Source organism: Ixodes scapularis, unplaced genomic scaffold (genome assembly GCF_016920785.2).
Source record: "Ixodes scapularis isolate PalLabHiFi unplaced genomic scaffold, ASM1692078v2 PGA_scaffold2__306_contigs__length_199485367, whole genome shotgun sequence".
NCBI lineage: Eukaryota > Metazoa > Arthropoda > Arachnida > Ixodida > Ixodidae > Ixodes > Ixodes scapularis.
Genome location: NW_024609857.1, coordinates 116,176,950 through 116,196,198, shown reverse-complemented (window position 1 = coordinate 116,196,198; position 19,249 = coordinate 116,176,950). Strand labels below are relative to the sequence as shown.

Here is a 19,249-nt window from a genome sequence, read left to right as displayed (position 1 = left end):
GATACGTTGGTTGCCAACATCACAGCCGTGTTGGCCGTGTCGCCGTGTCCGGTGTGTCGGTTGGCGCATTTGAACTGTTTGAACCTGTGGTTTGAACCACGGGTTTGAAGTTTGGACTGATTCGGGGGTCATGGCTGCTCTCCGGGGTGTGGTAATTGGCGACAGCCAGATAAAGTTTTTGGAGCGCGACAGACTTCGCCTCGTCCCGAGCGTGCAGGTGTGCACGTTCAGCTTTCCTGGTGCGTCCACACGGACGCTGCCCGGGGAAGTTGGACGTTTACACCTGCACGCAACGGACTTCGTCGCCGTGTATGTGGGCGGCAACGACCTATATGGCGGGGATTCCGCGGAAGCTATTTCTTCACGGATCGAGGTGCGTTTCACTTTGTGTCATCTCTTCCTGTACCCCATGTCCCGCTGCGGTGGCCTGCTGCTATTGTAATTGTAATAATCGAGCGGCTATGTCAGGGTGGTTTCTCTCTGTCTTTGACTTGCTGTGGGTGGACCTTGCAGGTCAAATTCTTGATGTAAGTACTTGCTATGTGTTGCACTTGACGTCATTCAAAGAGCGCTCCGATGACCACCAGAGAAAAGGGGAAGAGGGAGCTCCCCTCTTATCAGGATCCTCTTTTGTGCCTCCCGGATAAGCACAGACGTCGCTGTTCTCTTCCCAGATTATAGAAGATTAACCTGTCACTCAAAATTCTTACAAAAGCAGCTTCCCTCTCCTCCTGCTACATGGTGGTCAAAAGTATGCGATGTGACGGCAGTGCAGCCCATGAATACATACTCGGTGTATTACCATTCAAATATCTTTTGCAGGAAAACGTAATTTCAGTGCACCTTTCAATGATGGCAGGTTTTGTTTGTAATAGAAATAGATAAGAAGTTGTAAATTTTAGTCTTTACAATTTGCACAAAAGCACAACTCAAAAATGGCTCTTCAAAATTTTTTAATTTGCGTGTTCAACAATTTTTGGATATACCAATCATACATACTCGAAACCATATGAACAAATGCTGATCTTAAATAGCTGCAAGAGTTTTGTGCTATTGACAATAGCACAAAACTCTTGAAGCGGATTTTTTTTTGCTACAGTTTTTTAATTAGTGAATTAAGCTGCTTGACATTCTAATGGCACCGCTAGCATACGCGTGCTGGATAGCACAGCGGTGATCTTGAGCTCACTTTCATAACAATACATAAGAAAAAGGTACAAACACATGCTTTAAAGCTCATACTTGTTTTTGTTGCTTCAGAATTCACCTTTTGTTTCGGCCCCTCACATCACGAAGCTTGTAGAGCAATGCCTAAGATTCAATCACTAGAGAAATTTAAGTAAACTAGATTTCGGATACTTATATGGCAGTAGGTATGGCGACTTTCAGGCATATACGGTATGTGCAGTGCAGAGTACTGAATGTACTCTGCAGGGTGCTGAGTACAACAATTGACACCGTAAGTGTGACGTCATGGGTCCAAACAAACCGTTGATAGGGTCGTCGTTATGGACAAATACATGTGGCTAAGTTTTGCTACGAAAACCCGACCGTTCAAATATCAGGAGTAGGATTTAAACTTTTAAAAATCACAGATATAGAAAGCTTGAATGTCATATATGTTTCGACAGAAGTGTGTCGATAATCGCTTATTTCTGAAATATTTATGACGGTAATTTCCGTTCCTCAAGATGCCTGCAGCAGACGACGAATGCGAGTAGTATGCCGTCTGCCACATGCCCGCCGGCCAAGCCGGCATCTGAATAAAGACTATATTCTGATATTGCATTTGTTTGAAATATGATTAGTTTCAGACACTTATAAGAATTCATAGTGAGGTGCGATGCAAAATATGGTTTATCGAAAGTCCGGGCGTCGATCAAGTTCATCATCTGCTAAAAGAGTGCATTGCACCCCTGAGAAAAGCACTTCATGCGATTGGTTGAGATCCCTAATTTTGTTTGTGGACCCGCGCTATGGGAGGTTGCTTCGTACCTGGTGGTAACCATCGCATGGAGAAAGATTCTTGCAGTTTCTTCATATTTCAAGACCCCAAAACGCAAAAGAACTGGATAAAGAACATAAGGTGAGTTTATTACAGTTGCACTCGCATCGCGTGTTCGATGGAGGTTTCACCAAAAGAGCACATCCACTAAATTTGATGTATACCAAGGAAGAAAAAAAGCAAAATACTACGAAATCGCGATAGACATGCAATTCTTACATAAACCTGTGACCACACTCGGGCGTTTTCTACCTCGGCCAAAAAGTCATCCACCCAAGGAAAGGGCCCAAGGTGTAATTTACCAAATATCCTGCACCCAGTGCCCCGCCTCCTACATTGGAGAAACTAAAAACTTCCAAGAACGGCTCCGTCAACACAAAAATGACGTACGCAACTTCGACCGCGAACGCAGTGCTCTGGCGGAGCACTGTGAAGTTAATGACCACCGTATCGGATTTGAAGATGCAAGCATTCTGGGTACTGAGACGAACCTACGCAGAAGACAGCTGATAGAATCCTGGCATATTCAAAACACCGCAAATAACATCAATAGGTCTCTAGGCACCTTACCCAGTTTATATGTTCATGGGTTACGAGATACAATCAAGACGGCACAGGCGAAACGAAGACAACCAGCAATCGACAATGAAGAAGAAGAGATAGCCAGTTCAAAGAAAGACAAAGAAGCTATTATCCCGTTTAGTCGCCCCTGAGGAAGAAACAAACTATTTCGAAACGTTGGGACAATTTTTCGACTTTTTGGTTCGCGTATTTCTTTATTCTTTACATTTAAATTCACCCAACCAGGCAGATATCTGCCGAACATGTTTACCTTCAATTCTTTAATAACCTGACAACCTCAATAATAATGATAACCAACGACTTACCTCGACGGCATACCATTTGTTTCTCATGCTGGCCTGCACTATGCTGGTAATGCACTTCAGGTCATCGCTGTAACTGATCTGCGTAACGTGGTTTGATTTTACGGCATTTTCACCCCTCTGAACTAAGCTGGGTTCGAACAAAAAGCACATTGCGGAGGCCTCTACAGCCATGGTGATGCACTTGTTTTTGTCGCTCGTTTACCCACGCAATTTAGTGAAGACGCCCGCCGCAACAGAGGCCAGCAAATCTATCGTGCCGCCTGCTACCAAAGCAAAGCGGAGTGTAATACATGAGAAATGGCTTTCATCAATGCAATACGACACTGAGATGACAAGAACATTTTTATAACTAGATATCAAGAAGTTACGTTGCTTACAAAAAATTATTTACTTACTTGTAAAAAATGTAGCCTCATGTGGTGTCTCCATGCATTAGCCCATAGCAACGCCTCTAGCAACGGTTTGTTTGGACCCAGACGCCATGTTGTGACGTAATCACTTGCAAGGTCAATTGTTTACATGGCATTTTTCTTCAATGTAGTCATATTTGATAGACAAGTTAGAAGGTGTACAAAGCAAACCTACCTGTTTCATTTTTACATAACTATGCTCGTGCAAGAATTTCAACACTAAAATTGGGTTAGCCTTCCCCACACCGCTGTAATATGTGTAGACTGTCCACTCTTTATATAGGGTGACCCAAGTCACCAGGCTCAATCTAAAATGGACCTGTAAAAATTGACGCCTGCACGTAGCAATCTAAACTTTTCATCAAGTGTACTTCACAGGTCGTTTTTTTTCTAGTAAAATTACAATGCGTAGCTCTTTTTCTGTAAAAAAATAGGGCTAAGAAACTTGCCAGGGTCTACAGCAGGTGGTGACGCAGACAACCAAGTTGAGTAGCGGGGTGTGCTTGGCATTCATATCGATAAATGGCGTCAGAAGCAGCATCCGAAGGCGTGGCCGTCTAGTGAAAGAAAGCAGACGACATGCTGACGTAATCCGTTGGCAGCAAAAGCCCCGTCGCTATGCAGACACCTTTTTTTTAACTTTATGTTTTGCTTTTATTGTCCACATATATTTTTTAACCAAAGATTTACATTTCAAAAAGATTTTCATAAACCACAGTGGTCGCAAGCCATCGTGATAAGGAGGTGGCGCCATCTATAATATGAACGCCAAACCCACCCCGCTACTCGTCTTGGTCATCTGCGATGCCGTTTGCCGTAGACCCTGGCAAGTTCCTTGGCCCTATTTTTTTTACAGAAAGAGAGCCACGCTTTGTAATTTTACAAGAAAAAACCGACCTGTGAAATACATCTTTCATGAAAAGTTTAGATTGCTATATGCAGGCGTCAATTTTTATGGCCCATTTTAGATTGAGCCTGGTGACTTGGGTCACCGTATATATGGGTGCTTCTTATATTTCGTCAAGCAGAGACAATTTGCGCAAGCTCTTCCCTACCACTTCCAGAACTAACATCTCTAAATTATCTCCTCTACATTTATTAGTGTTCAAAGGGATTTCCTTCCCTGACATTATTTTTATAACTATGAGGAGAAGGTGCACGCACTTCTGAACACCAAAGCGTACATGATGCTACCGAAAGACCCGACACCAAAAATTCAAGGAACCTTAAACAAAGCGCTTTACGCCGTCTTCAACAAATATCCGGAGTTTCGGGCTCTCTACCTTAGTCTTATCTGCCGAAACGGATCGACTCCTGCGTTCTACGGCTTACCAAAAATACACAAGTGTGGCATTCCGCTTCGTCCCATAGTTGACTTTACAACGTTGCCATTACGAGCACTGCCAAACTATCTCCATTGTCTGTTTCTTCCACTCATGGGGAAGACCAACACACATGTCGAGAACACTGTCCACTTCATCGAACTCGCTTCGGACCTGCAATTGAACGACGACGAGTGCCTTGTTTCATTTGATGTGGTATCTCTCTTCACGAGTATTCCCATTCGACTCGCGGTGTCTGTTGTCAGAACGGCACTCAAGGCCGACACGACTCTACCTGAAAGAACACGCCTCTCGGTGAATGAGATATGTCGGCTACTAGAGCTGTGCCTGACAAATACCTACTTTTCTTTCGCTGGTCGCTACTACAAGCAAAGTAGTGGCACAGCCATGGGTGCCGCGGTGTCCGTCACTGTAGCCAACCTCACAATGGAAGCCATCGAGCAAAAAGCCTTAAGCACATTTTCTCCCACACCGACTCTGTTTCTACGTTACGTGGATGATTGCTTCTGTGTTGCCAAGTCCAGCGAAGTCGATCGCCTTCACAAACATTTCAATTCCATCTATCCAGACATTCAATTCACAGTTGAACATGAGTCTAACGCGTGCCTTCCATTTCTGGATGTGGCAGTGGAAAAAACAGGGAACCATTTATCCTTCCAAGTACACAGGAAAGCAACGCACACCGGTCGCTACCTAAACTTCTCGTCAGACCACCCTACAACTCATAAATCCTCTGTAGTGTCGGCGCTCTTTCGGCGCGCCCTCACGGTCTGCTCAACAAAGAAGTCACTTAAGATGGAAGTCGATATTATAAAGCGAGACCTTCGGAAAAACAACTACCCCACGAGATTTGTCAACAAAATATACAAACAACTTCGTCACCCTCCTACATGCAAGAACAAAAACACCTCCAGTCGCATGTGCGTCCCGTACCTCCATGGCACGAGCGAGGTCCTAGCCCACGTTTTGAGACCGTACGGCATTGCAGTTACGCATAAACCTGTCTCAACTCTGGGCCATTTCCTTCCTCTTCCAACGGATCGTCCACCAAAAGAAAAAGCTCAAGGCCTGATTTACCAAATTGCTTGTGCCGAATGCGACGCCTCTTATGTGGGGGAAACGAAGAACTTTCCCGAACGTCTGCGTAGACATAAGTATGACGTAAAGAAGAATGACATCCAAGGCAGCACGCCGGCGGAACATGCTCAAAAGACCGGGCACGCCATTGGCTTTGACAGCAGCTCCATCCTCGACACAGAAAGAAACTGGAGAAAGCGGCTCTTAATAGAATCTTGGCACATACACAATACAAGCAACAACCTGAACCGATCCACCGGAACGCTTCCTAGCAGCTATATACACGGACTAAAATGCGCCACGCACAGAAACAGAAGAAGAAAACAAAGCTAAGAGAGAAGAGAAGAAACCGAGGACAGGTTGCTACCTTTGGGCCCATATACAGTTACCCGTGAATAAGGAGCCGAGCTGGCTTCGAAACGTCGGGCACATTGAAGGAATTGGTTAGAGTCTACGTTGTACTTTTTCTTATTACTTACCTAACCAGGCGGAGTTCCGCCGAAATGTTTACATTTATAACCAAAGACTGATATAAATTTTGAACCACACTTGCAGCTTTCCTTGATATGTAAAACCTCACTAGCAGCATAGATACCCTATGGATGTCCAAAGGTCACTCATCAGATGTTATGACATCCTGAGGATATCGGGAGGACCATGTGTGCTCTTAGGGCTGATGCTTATTTTTACTGTGTGCGCTTCTAACATTATTTTGTTTGCATTTTTTATTGTCCTTTATATATAAATGAAATAAAGGTCTTTTCACAGGACTAGGGCACTCCTATACTTGATTTTGTGTTGCTGCATTGGTTTCAGGAGTGCAAAAGCATATCATGCACAGTCTTTGGTATGTTTTTAGCAAAGCAACATCAGGACAGTTCCAATCCAATCGTCAAAAATTTTCAGGGCAGTGTGGAAGTCACGTTGAAAAGAGTGTATTAGTAGTATTTTGGAGCTGTGTTTTTGCTAGTGATGCAAACTATCGATAAATTGACTATCGATACTATCAATAGTTTTTCCAAAACTATTGATAGTGTCGCAGAACTATCAATAGTTTTTTGATAGTTGACTATCGATAGCTTTTTTACTATCGATAGTCAGGTTTCTGGCGACTATCGATATTATCGATAGTTTTGCACCACTAGCAGTGGGTCCCTCTTCGCCTGCTTGTCCTCGAGGCTCAGCCAGATTCAGCGGGCTACCGGATAGTTTAGGTTTGCAACAGTGGGGGACTTTTGTTTTTCTTTTTCTGTTTGTTCTGCAGTAGAAAGGGCGACGACTCTTGCAGAAGGTGCCAGCTCATGCTGCCAACGCTGGCGCCGTTTCCTCCGCAGTCTGTGTGCGCGACGCAAAGTTTCTCTCGCGTTTGTAGTAATCGTGTGCGGAGCGAACACAGTTGCCGCACCGCCGCTTGCCTCCCTTCCTCCTCTCTTCGCCCAAACTCCTGTCTTCGTCATCACTGAAGGCTGAACCAAAGTTGGGATGGTAAGTGCTTGGGCTAGTTGGTGCCCCCTTTAAAAAATTAAGTGAGAAAAAGAGAAGAGGTAGCGACGTAAACTACTAGTGTCACAAAACTATCAATAGTAAGCTGTTCACTGTACTATTGATAGGTTTACGATAGTCAACTATCAATAGTTTTCTGATAGTCGATTAACAATAATTTTCCGATAGAGTATCGATAGTACTATCCATAGCTTTTTAATAGTCGACTATCAATAGTTTTTCGATATTCAACTATCGATATTGCTGTTGGCAGATTTTTTTTACTATTGATAGTCAGATTTCTGGCAACTAGTTTCGCACCACTAGTTCTTGATCCACAATATACCGTAAAATCCCAAGAGGTGCCCCACCCCGAAAGATAGCCCACCCCTATTTTTGGCTTGGTTTGCTATATCTTTTTAAACACTGAAAGATAGCCCATTCCTATTAATCGTAGTGCTGGGATCAGTGATGGCCTCGGCGTAAATGCAGTAGTTAGCTATGGTAGGATATACATAAACATTGCTGACTGGGAAGTACAGATACCTTTGCTTCATTGCCGGAAGGGACACGACCCTACAATAGCAATTTGTTTTAAAACTTTTTTTGATTGTACATTGGAAGTTGGCCCACCCCATATTTTCACCCGATTTGCTCTTGATGTTAGATGGGCTATCTCTCAGGATTTTACGGTAGGCTTATCCTAAATTTGGGGCATCAGAAGAACATTCTAACCAATAAAAGAAAGGTTTTCTATTTAACAGTTATGTGCTAATGCTCAAAGTAAGTTGGTAGGCTCTTTGTATTTGATGAGAGTTTATGATTACAGATGAGTGGCCTTATCATTTGCCTGGAGTGGCCTTGTTATCCTCCCATATTCGGGAAAAGTGCCACTCAAAAGTGATCGAGTACCGCCTTGCAACCTTTCTCCCTTCCTCACGCCCAACTTGAAACAAACATAGTTAATAATGGGCAGTATCTTGTCTCATTGTATTCGAGCTTGGCTTTACCGGCTCCTTGCTTTGAGGGTGGTCATTTCTGTGCTAGTTTTGCGCATGTACCCTTTTTTTATTCAGGACCTCTGTGAGGCCGGTCCACATGCTTCAAATTTTGTCATAGCTAAGTGCACCATTTTGTGTACTGCAATTAACTTGATAAGCAATAGCATAGTTTTGCTTTGTCCTATGCATAAGTCAATGTCCTTTCCACTTTCCAGGAGCTTGTGACCACCTTGAAAGGCCTGACGAGCCATGTGCTCGTTTTCAAGTTGGTGCCTCGGGGTGGGCCTTTAGGGCATGCCAGGGAGAGCGAGAGGCTGTCTCTGAACAGCCTCTTAGTACGGAAGTTGGTGGTCCTCGGTGTTACCATCGTGAATGTCGACGTAAGTACATGGAACTTGCACCCCTGGTGCACTGTCCTTTTGAGTTACATGTGACATGCCCCTTGTGACGAGATGTCATCTTCTATGTTATTGGTAGCCAGGTATTCATGATACCTCTGGAATGCTGTTTATTGAGTGAAGGGTTGGCCAGATATAACCTAAAAAGCATTTGAAATGACAAATACGAGAATACACAGCAGTGACGGCTAAAGGAGTGATACTAAAATACAAAATACATGAAATACACTTATAAAAGGAGCATTGCAAAACACCTCAAATACGTATGACTAAGAAATAGGTGACAAAGTATCTTGAAATATGTTTTACTTGAAGAAGAAATCCTGATACCGAAATATCGGGGGCAGTCAGTTCATCGAACGACGTTTCATTGACAGTTTGTTTCATCGACAGTTTGTTACATCGACAGTTCAGATAAGCTTTTTTTTTTTCTGTAATGCCTCCTCGCAGAATGTTGCCGCGAAACAGCTTGAGTGGGTGGGCCAGGTGTGTTAATATTTGTGTAGCGAGCCGCCACTGACTGCTGCTGCGAAACGATGTGGACGGGTGGGCCGGGTAAGTTAACGCGTGCCCCAGTGACACTCACAACGAAATGTCACTACACCGTACAGTTAGCGTAACGATTGTCGATGGCATGTCAGTGTCAATGAAATGTGTATCAATAACATGTCGTTTGATTAAAAGTTGTCGATGACATGTTTGTCAATGAAACAAAACAGATCTCGAAATGTATGTTGCCACAGTAGCGGGGGTTTGCTGTAAAACAAAGCAAAAAGTTATAGTCTGGGCGTCGCAAGATCCATATTTTGTCACAGGTGTATTGCAGTGTTCGATGTTACCGTGTGAAAGTTAAAGGCACAGATTTGTTTTTGCGAAAAATCGGAAAAATGTATGCAAGATTTTCAGTTATGGGGGCTGATGTTGAGGGCCGAGGGTTGTGTTTGGTTCTCATGTTGAGAGGTGGCACAGCACGTCACGGAAAGTAGACCGCACTGTGGAGCAACAGATCTACGGCAGGGTGTCTCGACTCCAATTGCGTTTTTTTGTTGTGGCTTTTATGTTTGCGTGCATTGCTATAATTGTCACGAATGACAAATGATGAGGCGGTGAATAACTGAAGAAAGTAAACGTCTAATGGGGTGAACTTATGCCCAAAACAAAATAGAGAAACGCTAGCGTCGCACGGGTTGGTGTCGGCGAAACAGCAGGATCAAGCGCTGGGAAGAGACTGACTCTGCTTGCCATGCGGAGTCCCTTTTGCAGCTGCGTAAATCTCTGGAACATTCTATTTACAAATTTCGGCGCGTACAACATTCGTAACTTCATCAGACAAGAAAGTTCTCGAATTTGCGAGAACGCCAAGTAGAAAGAGTAAATAAAAGAACATTTTGCTACTTGGAATCACACCCAAATCGTCTGCACGACAATCAAGCACGGTAACTATTCGACCACGTACGCGCCCACTCAGCGATGTGCGTGGCAATATTAGAAGAAAGCTGTGTTACAGCAAGATTATCTTCACCCTCATCGGACTCGCCATCACGGGTTTTTTTTCTAATTGCAGCACGTTGCTCCATCTCCCAACGGAAGCATCAAACATTGCTTTTGGCAATCTGCATCCTGATGCAGGTTGCTAATGCTTTGCAAAAACAAAGCTGCACCTTTCAATTCTGCAAGGTAACACCCATCACTAATGTAGCTTGACAGAACCTTTAAGCTTGCTTTGTGCAGGTGCCACTCTTTCCAGAGAATCCTACAGCTAGCTCTGCAATTGATATCACGTTATACATACTTTGAGGTATTCTAAATGTCATCTTCTGTGTTATTGACAACCAGGTATTCATGATACCAAGAAAGATCACTCCAGCCATGTATATTACTTTTTACGTACAGTGTGCAAGCAATACAAACCAAAATAACAATTGCTATGCTCACGTACATTTCTGGATAAGCTTTTCACATGGTGTCCAATCAGTTAGCACCTGTCAATTTGGGCAGAGCATTATGTCAGCGACTGAAAATACACTCTCGATGGGTGTCGATAAAAATGGTGCTTTGTGGTTTGTTTGTCTTTTAATGTATGTCCAGGCTTTATGCATTGTTTGTTTTACTATGGTTAACTAGCTTAAATAATTGTCAACGCCAACCTCATCTCCAGATCAGTTTTTGGTCCTCCTAAATTATCTTGAGGTGTCTCCATGCTCTGCTTTGGTTAGGTTGCCTTTTCAGCATTTCATTGTATTTGAAAGCATAAACTCTGCTCCCCTCTACCAATATGGCATGAAGGTGCAGAGCACACCTGTAGAGCTTGTGCTTGCAGTGCCTTAGATGTTCAGAATCTAGGTGGAGTCTCAAGGAAAACATTTGTTAATCTTATAAAACAGAAAATAGCATGACCTGTTGATTAACCTTAAAATGCTTTACATTTTTGAAGCAGACCTTATACGAAACAGTTTCTTTTATTTATTCTATCATAAAGAGAATTGACGCTGTTGTCTTATTCACTGACCTTGTTGCAAACCATGCAAAAGGCACAAAGCAGTATGTGATGAGGTACACTCATCATGAACCACAAAATGGCGGATAACTCATGACAAGCTGAACTTATTATAAGCCGTTAAGAGGTTACGTAAACAATTAATTATACCCTAAGGGTCCTCATGGACAGAGACAAAATGTTCTGATCAGATCCTGGCCCGCAAGCTAACAAAGCCTCAGTGGCCCCTTCGCAACAGTCTCCACTCATTTAAAGCAAAAAGAAATAGCTTTATATTTTTTTGGCAGTTCATTGATTCATTGAAAACATTAAGGAGCTACATTGGGTTTTGGTTGTATTTTTATACCACGAACACACCCAAAATGAATTTTACTGAATAAATATAAATAGCCTATAACTAGGCCATATATCCTCCGGTGTTTCTTTATGAGAAAAATGGGCGGATGTTTTTCACAGTTTATTTATTTTTCAAACATTGGTGTCTTTCGACCGGGATTGGGCCCAAACACTCAATGTACTTGGAAATACAAATGCTGCGATACATAAAAATAGCTGAAATAGTGATAGATAAATATATCTGTAAAAATGTATTGTGATATGCATCGGAAATACATTTTAACGAGGAGCAAAATGTATTGGGAGATACAAATGCAGGAATACCTCTTAGGGACTTAGGGATGGCAGAAATACAAATACTGAAATACTGACACTGAAATATAATTTTACAATATGCAATTTTAAAATACAAAGGTGCAAGCGAGCTGGACAAGAATGACGAAAATAATCCCTGGAGAAGGAAAATAAACCCTTCTCCAGGGATTATTTTCGTCATTCTTGTCAAACTCGCTTGCACCCTTGCATTTTATTGTGTTATAATCTTAACCTTAAATTGCAAGCTTCACCCTTGTTGATGTTAGACTGGCGGCAGCTTATAAAACCCATTTGCTCTAATGACGTATAACCCTTAATTACCTCAGTTGGTAGGTAGAGCGCTCCACCTGTAATGGAAAGGCCCCAGGTTTGATACCTGGACCAGGCGGATTTTTTCGGTTGCGCACCAGTCACCTAGCTGTGTTTGGAGATTTCTGTTTGTCTTTTGTCCCTCTTGTTCCCCTTCTCCAGGGATTATTTTCATCATTGCTTTCACAGCTGGGAATCACATTTCTTCATTAAGAAATGTGCGACTCACAGCACATTCCTTATCTTCACAGAATAGAGAAGAGGTCGCATAGACAAACAGTTCTGGGAATTGGATTGTACCTTTGTCAGCATAGTAACAATGCCCCAACGTCACCTTTGTGGGGGGAGGGGAGAGGGGGGGTGTGGAGGGTATAAGAGAAGCATGGTGTAAAACATTCTTCAGTTTTGCAGAATAAAGAAGGGGGTTACTAAGATCCGAGACAAATTGCTCCAGACAAACCTACCGTAAAATACCGGGCAAGCGCCCACTGAAACTTGTGAGATAATCGCAAAAAAATGGGGGATGGGCGCTTGTCCGGTCATGAATTTTACATATAAATGTGCCGTATGTATTTTTTCAGATCTCACAGATTCGGTAATGGTCGCTTAATGTGGAATGGGCGGATGCGCGGTATTCTACGGTAGGTTCGCGTGATAGCAAAGGCACAGCATTCTTTTCATAACGCCTTCTGGCCTCCCTCTGGCCTTCTCTTGCAAAGCAAAAAAGTTGCCGTCTTTTTTATCCAGGGGGGGGGGTAGTTATTTGTCAAGAAATGTAACGAAATACATCCTGTCTTGATTGTAGTGCAGTACCAAGAAATATCCCAAATGCATTTGGATACAGAAATACAGATACTGGTGAAAAAAAATGTGTTGCGATACAGAAATGCAGACACAAAATGTATTTCTGAAATACTATTGCGATACATTTGTATTGCGATACTGCACAACCCTGCTTTCGACTTGTTGGCTCATGTGGACACTAAAAACAGCGATGATTGGTGAAAAAAAATTGTTATGGGACAAGTTGCTTCCTTATCTGCCGTCCTCCGACATGAATCGACAAGGGCATTGTGTCTGTTGGTAGTAACCGTCTGACTCACCTCTCAGGCCCCTGTCCTCCAAGGTCAGCGATTCCACTGGTTGGAGACCCCAGTTTGCTTAATTCTTGGTAGCAAAACAGGCTCAGCAAATGCCTAGATTTGGGGGTTTCAACCAAAATAGTAATCGCCTAGCACCAAATTGTCCCCAAAACCGGTGTTTTTTTTGGTTTTAACCGATTTAGCATTTTTGCCATCGGTGGATGTTTTCTCAGTATTTTTAAGTTAAAACTGGAAAGTACACAGCCTACCTATAACTAGGGTTCTGTGTTTTCTGAGTATTTTTTTTTCCTCGAATTTGGGGGTATTTCTGGGGGGGTTTATTTTTCCTGCAGATTCGGTGTTTGTTGTGTAAACTGGTTATGACTTCAACCAGTTTACACAAAAAACAGTGAATCTGTGGGAAAAATTAGACACCGAAAAAAAATACCCCCAAATTCAAGAAAAAAAAATTAAGAAAACGCTGAACCCTACCTATAACTAAAGATCAGCCCTTCTTTTTTTTTTTTTTTTTTTTTTCGAATTTGGCATACATTTATTGGTTTTTATTTCTAAATTCAATATTTGGTCTTTCTAAGCTAATATATCATACACCAGAAATATTTTTTTTCTTTTTCGGTGAGATGTATTGCATTACACCTCTTCTTTTGTAAGCACTCAGCGATGGATATAGTTGTAGACAGGTCAAAAAAGCATGTGTTCAGATCAGTAAGTTCCTAAAAGTTTGAAACTCCCCAAAATAGGTAATTATGTCAGGAATATAACAAGATAGACTAAAAAAAAGGGTACACCATTTGTGAAAGAAACATGTACAGAAGGCACTTTTAAACTCTGACAGAGTTTGAAACTGCCTCTATGCATTGGGAAGTTCTAAACATTCTCGATAAGAAACAATCCAAATCACTTCTTAAAATCGCAGTGAACTCGGCACACGAGAACCGATCCCCAAGGAGAACAGAGATTTAACCCAAAAGCGAGCTCAAACACTGTACCTTGATGTTTACAGTTAGATGCTCCCCTGAGTAAACAAGGGGGGACCCCGATAATAAGCAACCAGCCCCATAAAAAATTTGCCATGAGTTAACAATCTCCACTCCCCACACGGACGCACATACTCTAACATACTGACCCCTACCTAACCCTATAATGTTCATTGACTGCTTCCAAGTTAGACATGTGTGTCCTGTGTGGTTCCAAGGAGTGGTCACAACCCAGCTTTGTTTTATGCTTTTAATTAATTCATTCGCTGATGTTTCAGCACCTGTTCCTCAGCCGAGGCAACGTGGTGAACCTTGAGAAGCTGGCCGTCGACCGATACCATGTGTGCCGCGTCCGTGGTATTCAGTGTATAGCATTTGCACTCAGCAAGGCGCTCGCAAAACTTTTTGGACGTTCAATCCTTGGTGGGTGCCGTGCCGCATTCCGACGCTTCCGGGTTCACAGGTGTGGGAGATGTGGAGCCTGCGGCCACTGGAGTGGTGCATGTCTCCACTTTGCCGCACTCCAGCACTAGCTAAGTTATCTCCGAATTCACAGACCTCATTCCAATTTAGGCACCCCTCCATGTCCTCAAGGAAGGCGCAAGGGTCGGTGCTGGCCAGTCGCGACGACGGATAGGCGGCCTTGGCTGCTTAGCCGTCCTTGCAATTGGCCAGCGCCGTCCCTCGCGCCTTCCTTGAGGAAGTGGAGGGGTGCCTAAATTGGAATGAGGTTTGTGAATTCGGCGGTTAGTGTCCCTTTTGTCCCCTATGTGCAGTCCCAGCCAATATGAGCTAGGATGAAGAAGTTTTCTATAAGAACCTTTCTAATCCATTATTTCAAAGTTTGCTTATTTCTCAAGAGCATCTCAGTGGCCACATTTTGATGTGTCATAATGCACTACTGTAAAATCCCGAGAGATGCCCTACCCCCAAAAGGTAGCCCACCCCTGTTTTTGGCTTGATTTTGTTTTTTTAAACACCGAAAGATAACCCATTTTTAGTAATAGTAGTGTTGGGATCAGTGATAGCCTCGGCACAAATGCGGCTAGTTAGCTATGGCGGGATATAAGTGAATGTTGCTGACTGGGAAGTACATACATAAACCTCGGGATTTTATGGTATATTTCAAATAGCTTTAAAAATAAAGGAATTGCAGAGATGCTTCAAAAATCATCACTTTTCTCGTGGTAAGGAATGAATTCAGGGCCATAGAAGGGCTGCAACAAAGTGTGTAGTAGGGCTAGTTGGTTGGTCCATTTGAAATGGTATCTATCTGCTTTTTATGTTTACTTACTGTACCATGCACAAGTAAAATTTTCAGTTGCAAATCAGCGCTGTGTCTGTGTTCTCCTTCAACTGGACCTTCGTCTTTTTTGCACTGTCTTAATACCATTTCGGCCATAGGGGGGCTCGCACACCATTGGTTGGGTAGCTTGCGAACCATGTCGCTGATTGTCATTGTTGATGTGCACTTTTTCTCATAAGAAGAAACAAAGTCAATGAAAGCATCAAGCAAAAAGTTCAGTGCCTAATTATGAATGCTACAAAAGAAATATTTGGAAGCCTTTTTCAGCTTAGGCTATTCTAGATGGTTCAGTTTTATTTTCTTAAAAATTGCTTTGAGAAGCTGTTTACAGACGGCTGCACATTATACACCCGGGGTTCCCAAACCGGGTTCCGTAGGCTGGTCTTCTGGATTCCGCAAGCACCCAAATATATATTTCATTTTTTTATGGGAAAATGAAGAAGTGTATGTTTGTACTGAAATGCTATATATACCGTGAAATAAGCGCCCACCCCTGACTGTTGTAACATCTAAAACAAATGTGGGCAGTAGAAATATAGATAACTGATAGCATATCAATTGCCTATCTCCCATATTTTTGCAATGATCTCCAGATTTGTAGAGGGTGCTTGAGCTGTACTTTACGACATATTTTAGGGTTGTACAAATATTCTAAAATTCAGAATATTGAAGCGATTGATGCCATATTCTACTCGCAGTTTGAATTGGTGAGGAGTATTCGGCAACTTTGAATATTTTCAAAGTATTTCTTCACCGCTATACTCCGCCGCAACGCACCGGTGTATAGCGGTGAAGCGTGTGTACCGAAGCAAAGCACTGAGACGTTTGTGACCACGATGATGCGAAGCATTGAAGCATGACACGCCTGGTGCAGCGTGAACGCTGCGGTATCAAGGATTGTGGAAGGGGTGCAAGGGAAAGGTGGGTTGTTAGGGTTCCTTGTCACCAGAAAGTTTGAGAACACTTCTCTGTAAAGGTTGTGTCGAGGTACCAGATAATGCATTAAAATCAATTGGAACAATTGGCGTCTGCATGTAACAGGCCAGCATTTCACCATGTCCCTTTTGTCGCCCCAGGGGCATTGCCAGATTAACCATATTCAAACTGCTTAAAATGAATAGGGCCCTCTGTGAGGGGATCCCCCCTGATAGGGGGCGTGTTCGAACCCTTACTCGACTGGATCCCAGCTACTCCTGCGCGGTCTTATCACGTGACGATTCAAGCTGAGCAATGCTGGACGCAGAAAGGTTTTCGAACACAAAGGTATGAAACTGTTGCTCTGGAGTGAGATTGGGTACATTTTGGAACACGGCCAGGTCTATGACAACCGCTGGCCATTGCTGAATCAAAAGCAGCTGGCGTTGGCACGAGAGCGCTCGACACAGAACACGCAGAGCGGTCTGTGTTAACCGTTGCGTACATCGTATATAAATTTTTTTTCTGTGTCTACTCTTCGCCGGGATATTCTGCAGGCTTGATTTGAAACAGAATGATACGGTATTCATGCCCATGTGACTCCAAGACAAGTGGTGGTCAGCTCGAGCGGATGCTATGAAGCTCTGTTCGTTTAGGAAATTAGGGTCGCCCTGAGGGTCTGAAGGTTAGGAAGAACTAGCAAAGACATGGGTTATGGTTGAAGACTATGGGTATGACTGCAACAGTCGTAGCTTAGTTCATGGACAGAGTGTTGCGATGCTTCAATGCCATCAGAAGAACGCTACATAATCAGTCGCTCACATTGAATGAAGCTGCAAACCTGATGAAATCATTGAGCGATTTTGTATCTGGTGTAAGAGAAAGATTCAAAGAAATGAAACAGGCAGCGAAGGAAACATCGGGAACAACGTACAAAGCAACAATCAAAAGAAAGCAACCGATCAGCACAAATGGCAACCTTCAGCCTCAAGATGCCTCATTGAACTTCTACTGTGATACCAATCTTGGCATGATTGACAACCTCCTGCATTCACTTAAAACTCGTTTCAGTGCTTACAGCAAAGTCTGCTCACAGTTCACTGTTATTGCCGACCGGGGCACACTTTTGCAGAAAGTGGTGATTCCAGGCAATAAATAAATCTGGTCTGTCGGACAATTTCCCCAATGAACTAGAATAGTTCCTTTTATTTGCCAAAAACGAAGGCTTCCATAAGAAACATTCCAAAACTCCAGTCTGAGAAAAGCTTCAAGGCTCATTTCTACGTGTTCATGTACCCATTCTAGATTTTTATTTTTTTATGGTTACAAACTGTAGGGGTGAACAATCTCTCAGTAGGCCCAAATTGACATAACAAAGACTTCAATCAATGATGGCCAATGACCGCCTCAGTGAATTGTCCTTGCGGAGTGTGCAGACGGATAGTCTGCACACTCCGCAAGGACATATATTTATAACTTATTGAAGCGAATAATGCCATATTCGATTCATACTTCGAATCGAATAGGATTATTCGGTAATTCTGAATATTTTCGAAGTTTGCAAATAGGTCTGCGAAATCGAGAAAATTAAGATGCTTTGCCATAGTGCTGTCATGTAAAGTTTGAAGCTTCATGCAAGCATGTTGGGCGAAGCTTTGTGGGAGCGTGCCAGTGCAAAGCGAAGCTTGGCGTTCTTGACCGAGCTCGAGCTCTACACCGTCGAGGCATACTTGGTTGATATGATCATCTTATGTTATATTGCCTAAAGGAAACTGACTTTGCAGTATCGCAGAAGCCGCCATCCTGCCATTTTACGAAGTATCTCCTCAAGACCTTTTAGGTTGTTATTCTCAACTGGTGTCAGCTGCTTGTACAAGCTGATAAAGCATTTGGAGAAGATAACTATTCTGGTAGTTGGGACGATGACATGGCATGCCCAGTTGAAAGTGTAACGGGATACATTCTTCCTTTGAATGTATTGTGAGATCAGGGATATATTTTTATGTTTATTTCGATGCTGAAATACAAGTACTGACCCAAAATCTGGTGTCCTCTATATTGTTACAAAGGGAATGAAAGACATATATCATAGGTAATCTGGGCTGGTGTTGCTGTACTGGTTCCTTGACCACCGCTATGGTTCTCTCCAAGAGTAGCCTGAGGCAGTTGTGTTCAGTCCCCAGATGTCAAGTAGAGTCACTTCCCGCACTTTGATGGTCTCACACAGTCCATTCATGAGCGTGCATTGTTGTTACCATATGTGACAACACCGTCAATTTTCTGGCGATGATATTAACTCGCTAGCATTCATCTTGCCATTGCAGTTTCTGCAAGTGTAACTAGCCCCCCATATTGAGCTGAAGTAGGATGGTAGATTGGGCTAATTGGTAAGAGCGAAACTAATAATGATGGAAAACACCCTCTGTTACAAAACAAAGCGAAAAAAAAAAAATTTCTTTATTCATACATTGGAGTTTAGTACTGCCACATTGTAAGGCTCTATCCCTGTGATTGCCAGCTGCCTGGTTGGCATGCGTGTTTGTGTTTATGTAAGAAGATTAAAATGCTTCCTTTTCATAAGATAAACTACACTTGCATGTCATCTGTTGTGTTGTGTTTGTGCCTTTACTTCATTCTTGTGTCTGAGGCTGCTTTCCATTATGTTTATTCCATAATAATCATTTTCAACTGACCCGTGTGCTTTCCTGGCCACAGACAAGCCACCCCCACAACCAGTACCTTAACAGTGCATATGTACTGCAATTTCGCAAGGGGCGTTGAGACAGGACATTTTTACCTGTGCAAATGCCAGCAAGCACCTTTCCCTGCAAGACAGCGGTGTTTTTCGGTGAAGCAAACCTATGCTGTTCTGCGAGAGTATGAGCAGT

At 43.0% G+C, this 19,249-nt stretch overlaps 1 protein-coding gene across 1 annotated transcript; it reads left to right on the top strand.

Annotated features, from left to right (window-relative positions):
* The first annotated feature begins 29 nt into the window (after nt 1-29).
* LOC120847875 lies at nt 30-14,724 on the top strand. The gene is made up of 3 exons (XM_040219792.2): nt 30-373; nt 8,421-8,585; nt 14,419-14,724. Exons 1-3 carry the CDS (start codon nt 131-133, stop codon nt 14,671-14,673), a joined length of 663 nt encoding a protein of 220 aa, XP_040075726.1. The 5' UTR covers nt 30-130; the 3' UTR covers nt 14,674-14,724.
* The last annotated feature ends 4,525 nt before the right edge of the window (nt 14,725-19,249 follow it).

Coding starts and splice junctions, on each gene's coding strand:
- LOC120847875 (XM_040219792.2), top strand. CDS start 131: ATGGCTGCTCTCCGGGGTGTGGTAATTGGCGACAGCCAGATAAAGTTT. Junction 374..8,420: donor CTATTTCTTCACGGATCGAG/GTGCGTTTCACT, acceptor TCCACTTTCCAG/GAGCTTGTGACCACCTTGAA. Junction 8,586..14,418: donor TTACCATCGTGAATGTCGAC/GTAAGTACATGG, acceptor CTGATGTTTCAG/CACCTGTTCCTCAGCCGAGG.